This window comes from Papilio polytes, unplaced genomic scaffold (assembly GCF_000836215.1).
Source record: "Papilio polytes unplaced genomic scaffold, Ppol_1.0 DF823731.1, whole genome shotgun sequence".
NCBI classification, from domain to species: Eukaryota; Metazoa; Arthropoda; class Insecta; order Lepidoptera; family Papilionidae; genus Papilio; species Papilio polytes.
Genome location: NW_013525473.1, coordinates 1,426,923 through 1,443,377, shown reverse-complemented (window position 1 = coordinate 1,443,377; position 16,455 = coordinate 1,426,923). Strand labels below are relative to the sequence as shown.

The window sequence follows — 16,455 nt, the reverse complement described above, 5'->3', positions numbered from 1 at the left end:
TCTTACCATAGAGTACATTTTTCGAGCTATTTTGTCATTTTGATGGAGGTTGAATTCTGATTTGGTGCTTCAGTTGGTAACAGTCACGACAATTTCTTGGATTTAACAGCTGAATCCCAATGATTACAAAATAATTTTAGCTATATTGTGTCTATATTACTGCTTTAGTAAACACGGACTGCGTTTGAGTGATTAACAAACATTCAGTTTAGCCTCTAAAGCTGTTTCGGAAATCACGTATTTGTGTTCAGTTTTTCAGTGTTTATTCCTGATGTTCTGATATTTGGCTATATTCTGATTCCTATTATGGATATTGACGTCAGTAAGGAGAATATACAACCTTTAAGAGGTGGTAGAAACCCTCAACAGTTGGGGACTGCATTGCAAGCTCAGTCGGATGTTGACGCTCAAAGGCAGCTTCAATTACAAAAAGAGTGAGTATTAATCCCTTCTATATCTATATCCCAGCTTAATACACCTTGCTTACATCTCAATATACTTAAAAACATTAAGGACACATACTTAAGCTAAGTAATTTTAAATAAGCTCCAATTCATTTGCTAAGCTTCATGTTGCTTTAATTATTTATTTTATTAACCCTTATGGTTTAAAGATGGCAATAAAGGTGATTTGAGTATTGTTTGTACATATTTTTATTAGGGAACATGAAGCAGCTATCAGGCAGTACCAAGGCACGGATCCTTTGGATCCATGGTTTAATTACATCCAATGGGTTGAACAATCCTTTCCAAAGCATGGCCACGAGGGTCATATAGATAAACTAATAAAAGACTGCTTGCAATTATTTGAAAAAGATGAAAGGTATTATCAAGACAGGAGACTTGTAAAGCTGTGGATTAAATATGTGAGCAGGTTTTTTTTAATTTCGAATATATCCTCAGAATCATTTAAAATACTTTATTTCTCTGATATTATCTTTTTTATAATGTTTTGTAATCTGAAAAAAGGTATGAAAAGCTTTCCATTATTTATTGATAAGATATGGTTTCATTCATAAATACATATTACAGCATTATTAAATTTTCTTGCAATAGTCAATAGATTTAATAAATAGTTCAGTATGTTTAAAGGACTGTACTCCTTACATTCGTAACTTCTTACATTTAAAATGTCTTTTTTAAAGATTTTTTTAGTATGTATATTTCTAACTAAATTCATATTTTTTTATTAATCTGTTTTTGAATACAGTTGACTAAAATTCCATGCATTGCATGTATTAAATGCACTATCTTTGATCATTTAAAAGTTTCACAATAATTCTTGCAATTTCATATCTAAAGATTTGATTCCTATAAAATGAGAATTGGTATATTATTTTGATGAATGTTTATAATTTAAACATATTAATAACATTTTAAGGTGGACTGTTTATCAAATCCTTTGGAGATATACCAAAGGTTGTACAATACAGGAATAGGTGTGGAATGCTCAGAGTTTTACCGTGCATGGGCTTGTTACTGTGAAGAGTCTGGTGATTTTAAGAAAGCTAATCAGGTGTATATGTTAGGTCTACAAGCTAAGGCACAGCCATTGGATGAACTTGAACAAGCACATATGTAAGTATAACAGATTTTATTTATTAATCTAATTAATGTAGGTTACAATGCTATTATGTAATGTATAGTAAGTCTATTTACCAAGTTAACCTTGATACTTGATATTTATTGTTTGGTTTATAAGTTGTTTTTAATTTACATTTAACTACTCTCTTTTTAATTCTTGCATTTGTTTTTTTTTAATATATGTAAATAGGAATATGCCAAGCTAAAACTAAGGTGTAGTAACTATTGAAAAAACTTAATAGCTAACTAAACTTAATAGCTAGGTTTATTCTACTCTGCAAGATTTCTGAAGATTTCATGAACTCAGTTTGACCTAAAAATTTAACATTAAGTAAATTATGAGTTATGCAAAATTCAATCACTGACTTAGCATTATTTGTCTATATAAAAAATTTGGGCAGTAGATTATGATTTACCTTTTATGTAAATCATTATAATTAATACTTCTGTTTAGATCAAGATGTAGACTAAATATTTAGTCTATAATTATGAAAAAAGATATGTTTAATTTTTATCAATTTTTATCTGTACTAATATTGTAAAGAGGAAAGTCTTGTATTTTTGTGTGTACTGGAATAAAAACTACTGACCCGATTTCAAAAATTCTTACACCATTAAAAAGCTATATTGTCAGTGAGTAATAAGTTGTATTTTTATTATTTAATTATTTAAGCAACAGCTAGTATTAGGAAAAAGATAAAAAGTATGAGAGGTGTGTAACTAAGTATTTTATTTCTAGGAATTTCCAATTGTTTTTCGCCCAAAGAATGTTGCATGATGATTCCCCAACTAAAAGGAAGGCAGCATCTGCTCTTGCTGAGACAAGGATGGCGCTGACGTCACTGAAATCATTCAAGAGACGTAATATCGCCAATGCTCCAGTTCACAGAATAGGAGATAGTGTTAGAAGTGGTATACCTGGTGTTGTAAGACAAACTGGTAACTCTGAAAAAAGGCATCACGGATCAAATGTTATGGTGAATGTGTATGAGGTAAATATTGAAGAATTAATACCTTTTTTAAAGAAAAAAATTTTGTTTCTTTGTTATTTAAAGTTCTATTAGTGGACTTACAAACTGACAGTTTATTAGCATCGTAAAACATTTCTGCGATTTGTTTTATAAGTTACATGTAAACACTTGTATAAATATAAGGGTGTTAATGAAATAAGGGAAGAAGTAAGGTTGATTTTGGTTTAGAATTGATTTTATTTAAGCTATTCATATTAATCCATATTGTTCATAATTAATCTACTTATTATAGCTTAATTATTGGGAAGTTATTTCAAATTACATATTTTTATTAGGATGCTCCTTCCACATCACATGCAGTTCCCGTCGCGGAAGACCCGGGACCAGCCTCTATAGTTCAAACTTGTTGTAATGTTGAAAATGAGAAAGAAGTTGGAGTCTGGACTAACCCTAAAACTAAAATGGTACATACTCATGTTGTGCCAAATCATCCTCTTCCATTTACTCGTAAGTAATCATTTTTATTTGTTTTCAATGTCTTTAAAGGAACATATTCAGTCTCTTATTCGATTAGGATGTATATATATCTTTACCAAGAATATAAAAATCCTTGCCTTAAGGGCGCTTAAATTGTCTTCTCTATAGCATCAGTTTTTAAGGTATACAAAGAAATTAGTTCTACATTTTTTTTGTAATATGATTGGGGTTTATTCCTAGTCAGGCTATACAGTGGGTATCAGTATGTCCAGAAACTTGTTAACTATCTTGTAAAGTAAATTTTAAGATAAGCAAAGTTCAGAGGGGTTTTTAAATATTTTACGTTAGAAGAATGAGACAAAAGAAGCTAACTTGAGTATTTAAGTCAGAACTCTTGTCTGTTTTTAATGGAATTATTTTGCAATAGTGTATTATCTTAATTTTAATTGAATTTAAACTTTACACAGCTTATGAAGATGAGGATGATGTGTTGAAACTGTCAGCGAACCACTTGCCTTATTGTGTGGACGACTTGACATTTAATGTGCCTCTCTGTGTACCTGACCCTGTGGACCCTACTAAAATACCTTGTTACAATAAGACACAGGTAATTTTACAAATTTTTTATGCAAAATGAAGTGTCAATAGCCTAATGGTTTCGGATACTGCCGATCTTGCGGTCGAGGATTCGAATCCCGCCATTTGACTGTTGTCGTTAACTATATCTTAGCACAAGCCTAGAGCTTGTTATTATCATTAAAAAAAAATTGTGAGGTCTGGGATCCAATGATTTTCAAGTAATAGATGTTATGTATAAGCTTAAAGTAACCTCTAAAATGTTTTGCCTGTTTAGTCATATTTATATCTTATAATTTATTAAGGGTTACTAAATTATTTTATGTTTTGTGTGAAAATTTTATAAGCAGCAATGTTTTGTAATGTCCTGGGACAATTAGATTAATAAAACTACTTGAAGAAAAAACTTGATGACAGCAATTATGTATAGAAATAATGTATGATGTATATTTGTTATACGCCATTTATGGCTAAGTACTGAAACGACATTTAAATGTAATTAGTAGTGTCTTAAGTGATAAAGCTCTTAAATTCATAATTATATTAAAATATTGATAAATGCAAGGTGGGATCAATGATTCGTTTCAGTTTTGGCCGTTAACAAAATTAATTGTTTTGCAGGTTTATGTTAATGATATAGAATACAGTTTAGAAGAAATTAGATCTAGGAAGTACAATCTAGAAAGAAAAATTAAGTCTGAAAATGTAGAAAGTGTTGAAACACAACAAAGTTACAATGTAAATGAGGCTCTCGCACAATGCAGTGCTTTAGAAACTTTAGCAAACTGTGCCTTAGATACTGAACAGGAACATTTAGGACAACTAATGCCATTATCAATACCGTCTCTACAAAATGTCACTAAAGTGAATAATATGCATTCGCCGGGAGAACCCAAAGTTTTAGTCAATCTGGATTCAAAAGAATTAAGTGAACATGCAGCGAAAAGAAATGAAGATAACCAAAAAACATCGCCCTCGTCATCAGACAAAGAAAATCAAGCAGAAAAATTGAATACACAAAATGTTGCTGCAGCAAATGCGGCAAGTTTCGGGAAAAATAGTTTAATGGAAGAATTCAATAGAAGTCTAATGGGAAATTTGCTAGATGATGTTACAGTTAATACCAAGGAGGCGAGGTGGGAGTTGAGAAACATTTTCAATGACAATGGTATGTTGTATTTGTTTATTTTTAGTTAAAAAACATTATGACTTTTGTTTATAATCATTTCTGTTTGAATTAGAGCCTTCTATGGTGCAGCCAGTGCAACAATTTGAAGTGCCGAAATTTGACATACATGAAGATAGATCTATGACTATGGCAATCAATAAGAAGAATTTTGAAGTTCCTGATACTAGAGCTTTACCAGAGGATAAGGAAAATGCTAATAAATTTCCTACACCAATTGCTGTTCATGCCCCACAACAGGTATAGCATAATTAGTTAAAATTAATTACCTATGTTTTTTGTAAGTAAGGTTATGCATATATTATTTTATACTAGTATTATAAATGCGAAAGTTTAGATGGATGGATGGATATTTGATAGAGTTTGTAGCTAAAGTGCCTGACTTAATTTCGATAAAATTTGGTACAGATGTAGAGGATAGTCTGGAAGAACACATAGGCTACTGACTTTTGTTTTTTTTTAATTTCACGTAGACGGAGACGCGGGCGAAAGCGAGTATTATATAAGTTTCATTTGGATTAATAAGTAATACTAATTTACAGGTAAATAAAACTGCATATTACGAAGAACCGTCCTGCACTCAGGTATTCAATTTTAACATCAAAGACGCGAGCACACCTAATATGTCACAGTTTAAAAAACCAACAAGTTGTATAGACCAATCGGGTAAATATCCATCTGTACCCAAGTTTAGCTTGGATGAAAGTGTTATTGAACAATCAGATCAGGCCATTGGCAAAAGAGAAGATTTCCCGAGACGAGTTGCCATGGACCAGCACGCAACTGTTGATAATCAGGGTGCAGGACTCTCCGTCATTATGGAAGCCACCAGAGAATATAATAGGTACAATTAAAATTTAGTAGAAGAGAAATCAATGTAAACCCCATTGAGCAAATATTTTAAAATGTGTAATACAATTTTCTTTTCAGTAAATCTGGCTCAAGCTCATCAGGCCAGTCAATAAGGACCAATTTCACAGGGTACACAACTAATTATGATTCTATGTATAATAATCCTAATGACCCGAGTCAACAGAGCGCAGCTCACAAAAGGAATTCAGTGTCGTCGCAACCGAGAAACGCCAACGGACATTTTTCGCGAATGTATGGACAGAAACGGGAACCCCAAGATAATAAAACTGTGTCTTATCATACCCATGATCATCAGTATCAGAAACCGGGAGTACCTAATTATAACGGATTTACACCACAAAGATCAATGCACCAATATCAACAGGGGTTCAACTACAATCAATCTACATATGGAAACAATCAGCTGATGCCCCAACAACAGCAAAATTATCAGAATGCCAATCCTAATGCTTATCAAAGCCCTCAGCATACTGGCATGCAGAGTCCGCATGAAATCAACGCGCCCGTGCAACCTGGCTTCCACAGCCCCACTTACACTAATCAGATGGGCTACCACAGCCCCGGACATGCCATGATGAGCCCTCAACACGCATACAATAGACAAGAGTTCCACTATAATCAAACAGAAAGACAACATATATATGCTAATCAGACGCAACAACCGGCCGTCTTTCAAAGCCCTCCGCACCAAACACAGTATCAAAACCCACAATACTACCAAAGAAACAACCAACCAGCTAACCAATACAATCAACAAAATTATCATGGGATGCATAACCAGTACAATAATGCAAACATGTATCCCAGTCCTAATCACCCTAGCAATCAAAACTTTAATACAGTACAAAACACATATAGACAATCTCCAAAACAAATGGAAACAAACTCCCCAGGCTATGCCATAGCTAGTAATCAAATGACAAATAATCAAACATTTCAAATCTATCAAAGCCCACAAAATACACAAAATAATTACAGAAGTCCTTCAACACATAACACTATGACCCATTCTACTGAACAAATGAGACAGGATGTGACCAGTATACCTCAACCTCAAGAATCTATGGAAGCTGAGAAGAATGTAACCAATGTTAGTCCGCAATCTAAAAATTCACGAAAAAGTCCTTCATCAGCTTTAAGAACTGTCAGACATGATCAACCAAATGTCAAACATCAAAACCCATCTGAAATAGGTTTTTCAAACCAGTACCTAAACTTTATATCTAATCGCAACGAACCTAAAGATAATGCTAATACACCTAAATTTACAAATAGTCCCAGTATTTCACAAAAGATGCATAAGAACTTATATGTTTCAAGTCCGGAACAGGCTCAAATACCTCCATCATCGGGCATGTCCGACTCAGACAGTAAAGATGGCATGACTGCGCAGTCGGCCACTCCGATTCAATCTGCTAAAGTTACTCATAACATCGAAAAACAAAAAGACATATCAAAAAGACAACTTGATTTTGAAAATAGAGTAGATTTACAATCTGAGGATAGCAGAGACTCCGTCAGTAAGGAGAGCCGAATCTCTTCAGTATACTCGCGACAATCTGACTTACAATCTGATGGCTATGGTATGGACGTAGATAGTGAAAATTCTATGGAATGTGCTGCATACAAATCCACACACTCCATATCTTTAGTGGAAACTAGTGATATTCCAAGACCTGCCGATATAGATTTCCCATCACAAATAGATCCCTTTAACAAGAAGCTTATTGCCTCCTTATTAGAATATGTTAAGTTTCCTAATAAAACTCATGCAGAAGGATACATCGAAGTTAGATCTATACCTAAATTACAATTAGCCACAGTGATGAGTGTTGGTAATAACAAGTTCTCTATTGAAAAGCAGTTGGGCAAAGGGAATTATGGTGCAGTGTTTTTATCTTTGGATTTACATAACAATAAGTCTGTGGCCGTTAAATATCAAAAGCCAAGTCGCCCGTGGGAGTTCTACATTTGTCAAGAAATAAAAGCTAGGATAAAAGATCCATTCATGGTAGGTTATAACGAAAATTATATGAATAATTAATATTTCTCTCCTAAAATGCTTTTAATAAACGTTTTTGTTTCAGCTTCCTGGGTACATGGATATCACAACTGCCTTTTTAGGTGAAAATGCAAGTTTATTTGTATCAGAGTATTCTAAATACGGATCACTTTTGGATGTTGCGAACAAAGTGAGAATTGCTACCTCAAAATGCATAAATGAATTCATTGTTATTTTGCTGACATCTGAGATTTTATCTATAGTCCATTATCTACACAAAGCAAGAATAATTCACGCGGATATCAAGCCTGATAATTTTTTGCTAATGAAAATGTAAGTACTTTTGTTATAAGATCTAATATTTGTTATCCTTATTTCCTGTCTTACTATAATATGTTTGTTACTTTGTATTATTTACAGCCCGACTCAAGAATGGAGAACTCCATCCTTGCAGTTAATAGACTTTGGTTGTGCTATAGATATGTCATTGTTTCCTGAAGACACAACATTCAGAGAGGTAAGTTTATGCTATTTTACAGTATTTATGAAAAAATACTTTTGTCTTTACTAATTAATAAACCTTTGATATTTTAGCTAATAGCAACAGAAGGGTTCACATGTACAGAGATGAGAGAAGGCAAGCCATGGACATACCAGACTGACTTGTACTGCTTGGCCGGGACCATTCACGTTATTTTAATGGGTAGTTATATGAAAGTTGTTAGCCGTCTTGGTCAATGGAATATAGATAAAAAATTACCAAGGTAATATTTCTAATTTTTTATAAGATAGACTAAGAATCATATTTATGAACCTTGTTCATCCTAAGTTGCTATAATTTTATTGTGCATGTTTCCTCTCTTTATTATATAATTTTGTATCATTAACATAGCAATGTGCAGGTGCAATTTAAAAAAAAAATTAAAAAAAAGGTTGCCATAGGTAACGGTAGTTGTTATCCAATGTAAAAGACCATTGTTGTCATTTATGCTTCTGAATTTTGACATTTGCAATTGAAAGTTTTACAAATGTAGACAATAAAATAAAGTTCTTATAATTTCATACAGATGATGCTGTATGGAAACAGCAAGTTTACAGTTTATGTATAATCTTTCTTATTAATTTTTCAGGTATATGAAAGTGAGTCTGTGGGACAAGATATTTACAACTTTACTCAATGTACCAGATTGCAATAACTTACCAGACTTAATGGATCTCAAGAATGATGTAGATAGTGTCCTTAATGAAATTGACAACCTTGGCTCACAGCTTCGCAACTTTGCTAATGTCCTTAAATCAAGATAAAGATTTCATACACAGAAATTGTATTTATTGCATTTAGAATCTATGATGATTGTAAAAATTAGGCACATGTATTGTTAGTTATTAACAAACAAATTATATTTAAGTTGATTATTATGAATACCTAAGCTGGAAATAAATAGCTCTTGCATAAAAAAGCAATAATGAAGTTGCAGAATTTACAAAGTATTTGAAACCCACTGCTTTTTGTTTAGATGATTATAAAGATCATTTGTTTGTCAGCTTTCCTAAAACTCTACCAACACATTATGGACTTGGAGAGAGTTCACTTTGTGAAAAGAATTGTTGCATTAAATGTGTTTAGTAATTTTGATTTCATTTATTTTTGTACACCTCAAAATACATGCAAATGTCTTTGTTTTCAATGTAATTAGAAATAAACAACTATATGGTTAAAATATCTTTTATTTACCAAATTTCATTTGATTTTTTCTAGATAGTTGTTGTCATAGTACAATAGTATATATATGAAATATAAAATAACTGGTTTTAATTTATACTAATGTTATAAAGAGGAAATACCTGTATTTTTTTGATTTTTATTTTTATGTATAGAAACAACTCTAAAAGTACTGAAATAATTTCAAAAATCATTTTACCATTTAATAACAAAATATTTGATACTGGCTGTTGCTCGCGACAACGTCGTGAAATTAAAAAGTAATAAATATAGCTTGTGTTACTCACTGATAACAGCTTTTTATGATAAAAGATTTTTTAAATCTCCCCAGTAGTTATTGCAATATATACAAAAATACAAATATTTCCTCTTTATAACTTTGGTATAGATGTATTGAAATGATCAGTTTAACATTTCAGGCTTTTCCCAACCTTTGTTTTTTTCTTTCTTGATACTCCTGAACATTGTCAAACTTCCTTTTGTATAATAATTTAATAGAGTGCTTGTTTTCTAAATTTAATTCATTACTTGAATCATTTGCAAACATTTGAACAGTTTTTTCTAGTTCTATTCCTATATTTGTATTTTCACATTTGATAGTATAAATAAGAACAATACTTTTATGATCAAAATACAAAAATAATGATGATTTATAAAATGCCAGGGAGGAAGGAAATACTTCAACATCTATTTTTTCTAATAATTTGTGTTTAAAATTGTCATTATCATTATTAAGACAATAGACCAGTATTTTATTAAAATTATAAACAGCTATAGCTAAAATGCTACATGTTTCACTTATTTTAGTAATAGCATAATGGACAATTGGTAAACTATTCACTTCTATGCCTTCTTCAATCATAACTTTTGCAAAGTCACCTTTTAAGTTTTCATCATTTATATCAAGGAATGTATCAATGCTATAAATCATTTTACCAGTTAAATAATCCCAACATTTCACAGTACCATCGCCAGATGTACTTGTCAGATATTTATTGTTATTCGGTAGAAATTCCAAATGGTTCACAAATTCTGTATGGCCCAGACAATATGTATGAATATTATAAGTATTAGGATAACGAGATACTTTTATCTTTTCATCTCTGTCCGATGATATAATAAATTTGGCATCACTTGATTGTAAGACATTAAGTAATAAACTTAAATGACCCAAAAGTTTAATCCCATCGTCGTCTTTTGATATATCGTACATTAAAACATCACCAGTTTTATCAGCTACGAATATATAGTCGCTTTGAGGAGAAAATCTTATTTTACTTGCACTTCTAGGTAGTACATATCTTCTTTTTGTCTTGAACGTTGGCCAATTGTAAATAATAAGTTGCTTCGATGTCGAAGTTAATATTGCTATGTATTCACAATTGGAGGCAATAACAATATCAGAAATACTATCGTTGGCGTCTTGAGATTCCACATCAATCACTTTGTGGTTAGAATAGTCATAGCAGTAAATGTGTAAACCTCTTGTTACCGCTATGATGTTATTGTTCACTGCGATAGAAGTCATTTCGTCAGCTCATGCTCTTTGCAAAAGAATAATATAATAATATTTTATTGCTAAACTTCTATCTTATAACCTCAAATCTAAATTGGCGCCCAACAACATCAATCATCATGCGTTGATTTTACGTCAAATAGTGACAATGTCAACAACATAAAATATTGTTGTTGGCAACTATTTACTTGAAGGTTATATCGATTTCTTACTTATAGTAAAGTTTAAAGTTGAATTTTCATTAAAGACGTTTTGACCCCCTGTAGCAGTAATTTGGAGATATTTGTCTTGAAATAAAAACTTACATAACTTGCCACTTTCTTCTGTTAGGTGACATTTGACATTGACACTTTTTGATAATGTCATCATTAAATTGTCAATGTCTTAAGTGAATTTTATTTAGTTTACAAAATATTCCATTTAAGTAGTGGATTTTTGGGACTACTAATTTTCCTTGTAAAGAATTTAACCCTTTAATAATGGCCGCTATGATAACCTCTTGGAATCCAGAGAAAAAACATAGTGACGTTGAGAGGTAAAATTTCTAACCACAATACATTCATATTTAAAAGTTTATGTCCATGAAGTGTTGTTAAAAACATATTGTGATTTTAGGTGGATATGCATATATCCCGCATATATAAACAGCAAAAAGACTCTTGCTGAAGGTAGAAAACTTCCAAAATCAAGCTGTGTCGAAAATCCCACACATCAAGAGATACGAGATGTGTTGCTAGCTGTTGGACTCCGTGTTGGTGTGGAGAACAAGTTGTATCCGAGGGAGAGAAGTAAGGTATACATTTTACTATTTTGTAATTAATCACTGCTCTAATATAAGGCCTTTCCTTAGCAGCAGCTATAGTAGGTTAGTAATAAACATTGTTACTTTGCACCATTTATCAGATAAAAAGTTACTAAGTTAAAATGTTCCATTTTCATATATTGCTATATGAAAATGGAACTACTACTACTATACTAATTGTGCTCGAGCACTAGGTAATTGTAATAAAATAATTAATTTTTTAAAAATTGTGTAAGTTTTAAGTTATCATCTCTATGATTCTAGGAAATATTATACAGAGGCAGGATTCGAGTTCAGATTAAAAATGATGATGGCACTCCAGTTAAATCAGAGTTTGGTTCAAGGGAATCTGTCATGAAGTATATTGGGGAATCTATTCCTAAGCTTAAAACTCGTCAAAACAGGTGAAATTAATTTACATTGAAGCCTTTTTTTATTTATACAGATTTCATTTGAGAATATCTAAACTGTTCTAATTTATTGTTGATTAGAATATTTCATTTCATTCATTTATTTATTTATACAAACATTTATTTATATATATATAATGTTTTCAGACCTGCCGATCAACAACCACAATCTACACAGGCTAGCAATAAGAATAAAGGCAAGAAGGGGCGTCGATGAACCATGTTTTAAATAATATAAAATGTTTTTACTTTATCCATGGTTTTATTTAAAAATGGTTTTATTAATTAATAACTAAAGTTCATATTGAGATTATTATATCTAAAAATGTTTTAATCTTACACTCAGGTCACACTAAATCTAAACAGGTGAAATTTGTATCTGTACACTATGCTTGTATAAGTATTGCCTTCTCAGTCAATTTATTTTCGCCATTAAAATCTTTAGCTACACTATACCCATCAAAAATAGTAACAACGGGTACTTTATTATTAACTGGCGCCATTGTATTAAACGGAAACCGTGAGGTTACTGCTTCATTTGTTCTACGAACTTCTTGAATTTCTTTGGTATGTGCGCCATTTCCGTCAAGGAATCGTTTATCACCGGCGCTAAAGAGTGTGACATTGAAGTTGCTTTCTTCACAATCTTTGTCGGTAACAGTTGATTCTGTGACTTGTATCTCTTTGTTTGCATTTCGTCGTAATCCTGAATTATTGTTTGGTATAGCTGTTGAGCCTTTTGCTTCGTATTCTCTAGCTTTGAGTTTATTTTGTCCTTTAAATAAATTGATGTTTCGTCTAAGTTTTTCATAGGCATTTTCTTCTGTCGCAGTGATGATACTCTTGTCGATAGATCTTCCAATTTCTGTATCTCTGGTATCGTTTCTATTTCTGGATATTCCTCCAGGGGATCCAATGCTACTTGCATTGTCTCGTGGAGCACTGTTGGGATGTTCTTCATAATATTGTGCAACGGACTCGCTTTCCTCGTTTCCGGAAACACATTCATTATTTCCATTATCCCCGGCGAGATATCTTTCAATGCTTCTGTGAATTGCGGAGTCGCTTCCCTCACGGACTCCATTATCGTCTCTCCCAGTGCTAGCGGTATTTCTTGCAAGTAATACGGGTATGTTCTTATACCGTTTGAGACTGCGGACGTAACCAGCGGTAGTATAATCGGTCGGGGCGGCGGTAGCCTCGGCAGAGGCGACAATCTGTTCATTCGGGATCTCAGTGGAAATAGACGTGGTAGGAGTAATTGTCGTTTCGGTCGGCTTAGTTTCCTCGATGTTTCCATTAAATGTGCAAGCGCATTCGGGTTCGTGTTTATTCTCTGTGTATTGATAATTCTTTCTGTATTTGTATCTGGCGGTGGTTTCGTAGGACTCACTTTCGTCAGCATTAAGAAAATTATCAAACAAAATGCTGAGACTCTTAAAGAGCGGGATATATTTGTGATTGATAGCTTCATAACTATCTATTGATCTTTCAGTCGTTCTGTTCCTAAATTTGTTTAATAACCTTTGTTGTCTTTTCAATCTGTTCGGTCTTATAGGTGTCCTTACCTTGAATATTCTTTTGGATTGAACAGAAGGTGTTTTCTTCGGAGTAGCTGAAAAATTCGCAATTATTTTAAATACAATTGCAGTTTAAATCAAATTTAATGATATTTAAACTTCATAAGAGCAATTTCAAAACTCTTTACATTTGATACGTTAAAAATGAGGTAACTTAATAATGTACATTACTTTTTCTTAGATAGGGCTCCGAAAAAATTATGTTTCTAGGTAACACTGGCAAGCGGTACTCTTTTAATTCAGCTTTAAATTTGTCTGAAAATAAAAAGTTGATTTCGTTAGTACGTTGACCCTAATAATATTCATTATTCCGCTTGAAACATAAAACATTTGTGTGTGTGTGTGTTGTATATGAGATAAATTCTTTAACGTATTATTTTCGTGGAATAGTCTTGACCTTATTGGGTTACGTTACCTGCTGAGTTGGATCGAGGCGTCGTTTGTAAAGATTGCTTCCCCCGCACTTCTTCGGCAATGGCCTCGTTTAGAGAAAACGGTTTTGCCTCCAAATCTGCGTGAAAATTTAAATAAATAAGCATAATTTATTTTACTATTACATTACTTAAATGAATATCAGCAGGATCTACTTAATTACGACACATCCGACAAAAAAGGTGCAATGTTACATTTATTTCTTTGTATAATAATAAAAATTAATGCTATAATTTTTATTAATATATGTACATATTTACAGGCTAAATCATGGCTGATCTAATTACCGTTTGCATTGTCATGTCTTTTTTATTTGGGTCACGAATTTGTATACGTGCTCGTTAACGTAAATAAATACAGCATAAAAGAATCACAACCTGTATTATTCGATTAAGATATTTATTAGAATTCCGTAACAAGCTTAGATGAAACAAAACTTAGTAAGTAGGTATGCGGTAGAGCCCGTTTTAACATCTTCGCACAAATGTGCCGGCTCGCCCAGTGCAATACCGCGACCACACAGAAGAGATGAGTTTCTCATGAGTTTGGTGCTGAAAGCCCAACTGTAGTCCCTTTTCCTTCCCCCCCCCCCTTTTTCTTTTCTTATAAGTCAGTTTCCCGAAAACTTACTTTATGGCTAACTTTAACAATATTGGACTACCTTCAAGAATATAGAAAAAATGATTAAAATAAAGTTGAGTTAAATAATCTAAACACACAACTTTTTATTGATAGATTTCACTGTCAGGAAACATAGTTTTTAATACAATATTTTAACCGCAAAATATTCATTTCATGAATAAAATATGACAGCAGACAGCGTACACTCGTTGTTTTTGCTACTGTAGTTTACGTAAAAAAAGCAGCCATTCCCAATTAAAAAAAAATAGTAAGCTGTGAAAAATGTAAATGCCACATTTGAAATAAAAACTGGGATTACTGCGATAAATTTTATCGAATCATTTTATTTGCCACAATTAGAAATAGATAACAGTAGAACACATAATTTTTTTATGTTGTTAATGTGTAAACTTCAATAATTTAATGACTTCGGCAAAACAGACACTAGCTTTGTATAAAAAAATGTCTTATTTTTTACTTTGCACATCGTAATTACCTGCTAAAAATCTAATTTGTATCGAAACGGTTAGCAGTAAGAAAACTCTATTAGAGTTATGCTCGCCTGTACAACCAACGCTCAATATGTATTTTTTTTGTGATTGTTTTCCTTGTGTACAAAGTGTAAATAAATAAATAAAAAAGCTCTTTTTTGGACTCTGTGTGTTAGAAATATTGAAGTGTCGTGAATCGTAAGCTAAAAAATAATAAAGGTCCAATTTTTCAAATTTGAAATTATTATTGCATTTAATTTATGTGATTTGAAAAAAAAAATCATTTTCAGTTCGCTAATTAAAAATGATTATTCAAATGTGCATAAAAAATATTTCAGAAATATTTCTCTATAGAAAGGAAGAAAAGATTTTGTCATAACGTTTACGTAACAACTTACCGCATTTTCTTTTCCGTACAAAAATGAACAAGGAAAGCGATGAGCTGTAAAATTGTGACTGACGTATATTTAGAGCCTTAAGAAATTCCTTTCGTAACGTTGGAAAGCGCCTAAAGAGAACTGGGATTAGGTTTGACAGCCAACACTCCATTAACCCGTCACATTAAAAAAAAAAAGATTTACGTGAAAGGAAATGTTAAGCTATTCATACTCACTCTGGATAAATACAACACAATTAATCACAAAGTAGCAATGACGAACACGGATTTCCATTTTCAAACATTTTCGATGATAATAAGACACGACACGTAATGAAGCGGAATTCACGGATCGTGTTGTTTTTATGTATTAATAACTGTGGGTTTCGACTGTTGAAGCAGTTGTATGAAATCATATTGTTTTCGCTTTCGTTCTCCTTGCAAAAATAGAGACAACGATACGTGTCAATATAAGTTACAGCAGTGGAACATGACCTTAACCTTGGATGTTGCGATTTTGCAGATTTACAATTTTTAGCTTTGTCGGCTTTGTTTCTTTATTAATTGTTTTATGCTAAACGAGCATGAATATTTATATTTGTTAAAAATTGCTGCGTTGGCCAACTGTCGCCAATGAACAAGTCTAGAGTTGTGAATCATTACACAAAACGATTTTGTACAAACGTAACGTTAGTTATGATAACTTAACTGTTATGTTATTACACAAATATACATATTAGTTTCTAATAAAATAACAAATTGTATTAAAATGAAGTAAATATTAGCTTTTATTTCATAAACGGTAGGATTAAATTGCCACAAGTCAGAAGGCGAGC

General features: G+C 32.2%; 4 protein-coding genes across 4 annotated transcripts; 2 read left to right on the top strand and 2 right to left on the bottom strand.

The window, feature by feature from the left end:
• Positions 1 to 22: 22 nt before the first annotated feature.
• On the top strand, positions 23 to 9,204 carry LOC106103686. Its single transcript, XM_013283512.1, has 14 exons — positions 23 to 434; positions 661 to 865; positions 1,381 to 1,577; positions 2,323 to 2,575; positions 2,890 to 3,061; positions 3,499 to 3,638; positions 4,229 to 4,775; positions 4,849 to 5,033; positions 5,336 to 5,637; positions 5,724 to 7,677; positions 7,754 to 8,001; positions 8,089 to 8,185; positions 8,263 to 8,432; positions 8,799 to 9,204. The coding sequence occupies exons 1-14, from the start codon at positions 307 to 309 to the stop codon at positions 8,971 to 8,973; spliced, it is 4,773 nt and encodes a 1,590-aa protein (XP_013138966.1). The 5' UTR covers positions 23 to 306; the 3' UTR covers positions 8,974 to 9,204.
• A 504-nt stretch (positions 9,205 to 9,708) lies between these two features.
• Positions 9,709 to 11,062, bottom strand: LOC106103525 (tRNA (guanine-N(7)-)-methyltransferase non-catalytic subunit wuho). Its single transcript, XM_013283304.1, has one exon. The coding sequence runs from the start codon at positions 10,917 to 10,919 to the stop codon at positions 9,807 to 9,809; it is 1,113 nt and encodes a 370-aa protein (XP_013138758.1). The 5' UTR covers positions 10,920 to 11,062; the 3' UTR covers positions 9,709 to 9,806.
• Positions 11,063 to 11,263: 201 nt separating this feature from the next.
• On the top strand, positions 11,264 to 12,372 carry LOC106103526 (signal recognition particle 19 kDa protein). Its single transcript, XM_013283305.1, has 4 exons — positions 11,264 to 11,442; positions 11,523 to 11,700; positions 11,974 to 12,113; positions 12,267 to 12,372. Exons 1-4 carry the CDS (start codon positions 11,387 to 11,389, stop codon positions 12,334 to 12,336), a joined length of 444 nt encoding a protein of 147 aa, XP_013138759.1. The 5' UTR covers positions 11,264 to 11,386; the 3' UTR covers positions 12,337 to 12,372.
• A 65-nt stretch (positions 12,373 to 12,437) lies between these two features.
• On the bottom strand, positions 12,438 to 15,937 carry LOC106103575. The gene is made up of 4 exons (XM_013283355.1): positions 15,857 to 15,937; positions 14,115 to 14,210; positions 13,871 to 13,954; positions 12,438 to 13,734 (listed from the first exon to the last, which is right to left on the bottom strand). The coding sequence occupies exons 1-4, from the start codon at positions 15,912 to 15,914 to the stop codon at positions 12,506 to 12,508; spliced, it is 1,467 nt and encodes a 488-aa protein (XP_013138809.1). The 5' UTR covers positions 15,915 to 15,937; the 3' UTR covers positions 12,438 to 12,505.
• Positions 15,938 to 16,455: the final 518 nt, after the last annotated feature.